We start from the raw sequence: 1,583 nt of genomic DNA on the forward strand, positions 1-1,583 counted from the left end.
TCTACTAGGCTACCTCTCACGTTTCTGAAAGGTCTTTCAACTAGTGGAGACGCTTGGGAGAAGCAAGTATATTCCTACCCTTCTGCACATTAATGGTCCATCCACTCTTTTTCTGAGGACACAGAAAAGGAGGCAGGCTACAAGAAGGCAGCTGTTGGACCCGGGCCTCTGCCAGAGTAGGAAATACACCCTTGTGTGATCAGCTCCTAACTTCTGGTGTTTGAAATGAACCTCTGAAGCAACTTTTCAAGCGCCAGCTGAAAAGCACCGGTTGCCTCTTCCTCCGCTGCGGCCGAGCGTCTGACCGCGACCACGGCGTCCCTGCGCAGCTCTTTGGCGGTGTCCTGCTGAGCGCTGGCCTCCTCACCGATGGCAATCAGCCGGTCCAATTTTTCCTCCTCCCGCTTTGAAAGTTCTCCTGCCAATCTCCTGTTTTCTGCCGACTGGGCTGCGATAATCCTGGCCACGGACCGCCTTCTTCGCCTTGCCCACCTGGGAGGGGGCTCACTGGTCAAAGGCCCATCCCCACCGGAAACAAAAGGAACTCTGGAGGGGGAGCCCGGAGGCCGCTGTGCCGAGGCCACCCCGGGAGTGTTTCGGCCGGAGCTCGTGCAGGGGCTGGGCTCACCGGACACCCCCAATCTGGTCACGGGGCTGCTCTGACAGGGAGCGGCTGCACCTCTGAAAAGGCAGTGGGAGCTGCTGTAGCTGGGGGTCCCTTGAGAGCACCCTGCACCTGAGGAGTCATCCCAGGAGTCCTCAAGGTCGCTGGTTTCTCGCATCTGGTCACTGATCCTCAGCTGACAATCCTCATCTGATTCCTTAACTGTTTTCAAGATAGGCTGACGATCTGCTGCCTGAGTCCTTTTTGCTCCCAGAATGCTGGTTCCCTCTTCCCCTGGGGTGTCAGGGGCCGCTGAGTTCTGGTCACAGTGCTGGGCCCAAGCAGCATCCTCCGTTGTTATGTGCGTCAGTCACTATCTGATTTCGGAGAAGGTGATCCATCGTATCATAAAAGGGACAGCGTGGTGGATCACCCATACTCGTGGCGTGGGCCACGTAGACCTTTAAATATGGTGCCTTCAGGACTTTGAACTTGGAGCGGCACTGACACTCGGTGCGGCGGAAGCCTTCCTGCTGCATCCGCTTAGACGCAGTCTGGTAGACGTCTGCATTGTGATGCACGGTCTGGAGGTGCTGAATACACTGTGCCTCGCCTAGTACGGAGAGAAGCGTCCGTGTCTCCTGTCTGGACCACCGGATGCCCGCACTGCTATTGGAAGGGACCGTGGCGGACTGCGAAGGAAGGCCAGCTGGAGGAGGCTCCTGGGCAGCAAGGTGCCGATCTGGAGGTGTGGGGAGGCTCTGTGCGCTCCGGTCTATCTCAGGAGCCAGCCGATTCTTCCCTCTCAGGGCTCATGGCCGAGAAGCCAGGTCCGAGGACCGCATTTCTGGCTTCTGCCAAGGATCTGCTTTACTTTCGTTACTGTATTTGAAATATTCCTCATTCTACTTTGTTTTGTTGCCAGTCCAACAACCTCTTCACTTTCTGCGTGAGCGGCACAGCTGGAGTAGCTCTGTCG

The 1,583-nt window shown here is 57.0% G+C and overlaps 1 protein-coding gene across 1 annotated transcript; it reads right to left on the reverse strand.

Annotated features, from left to right (window-relative positions):
• Window positions 1–206: 206 nt before the first annotated feature.
• On the reverse strand, window positions 207–1,143 carry LOC113614520 (uncharacterized). The gene is given in 2 exon segments (XM_027096096.1): window positions 207–960; window positions 962–1,143. Coding segments are annotated over 2 exon segments (936 nt in total).
• Between the last annotated feature and the right edge of the window lie 440 nt (window positions 1,144–1,583).

This window comes from Aethalodelphis obliquidens, unplaced genomic scaffold (assembly GCF_003676395.1).
Source record: "Aethalodelphis obliquidens isolate GAN/ISIS:26980383/991018 unplaced genomic scaffold, ASM367639v1 scaffold98, whole genome shotgun sequence".
Lineage (NCBI taxonomy): Eukaryota > Metazoa > Chordata > Mammalia > Artiodactyla > Delphinidae > Aethalodelphis > Aethalodelphis obliquidens.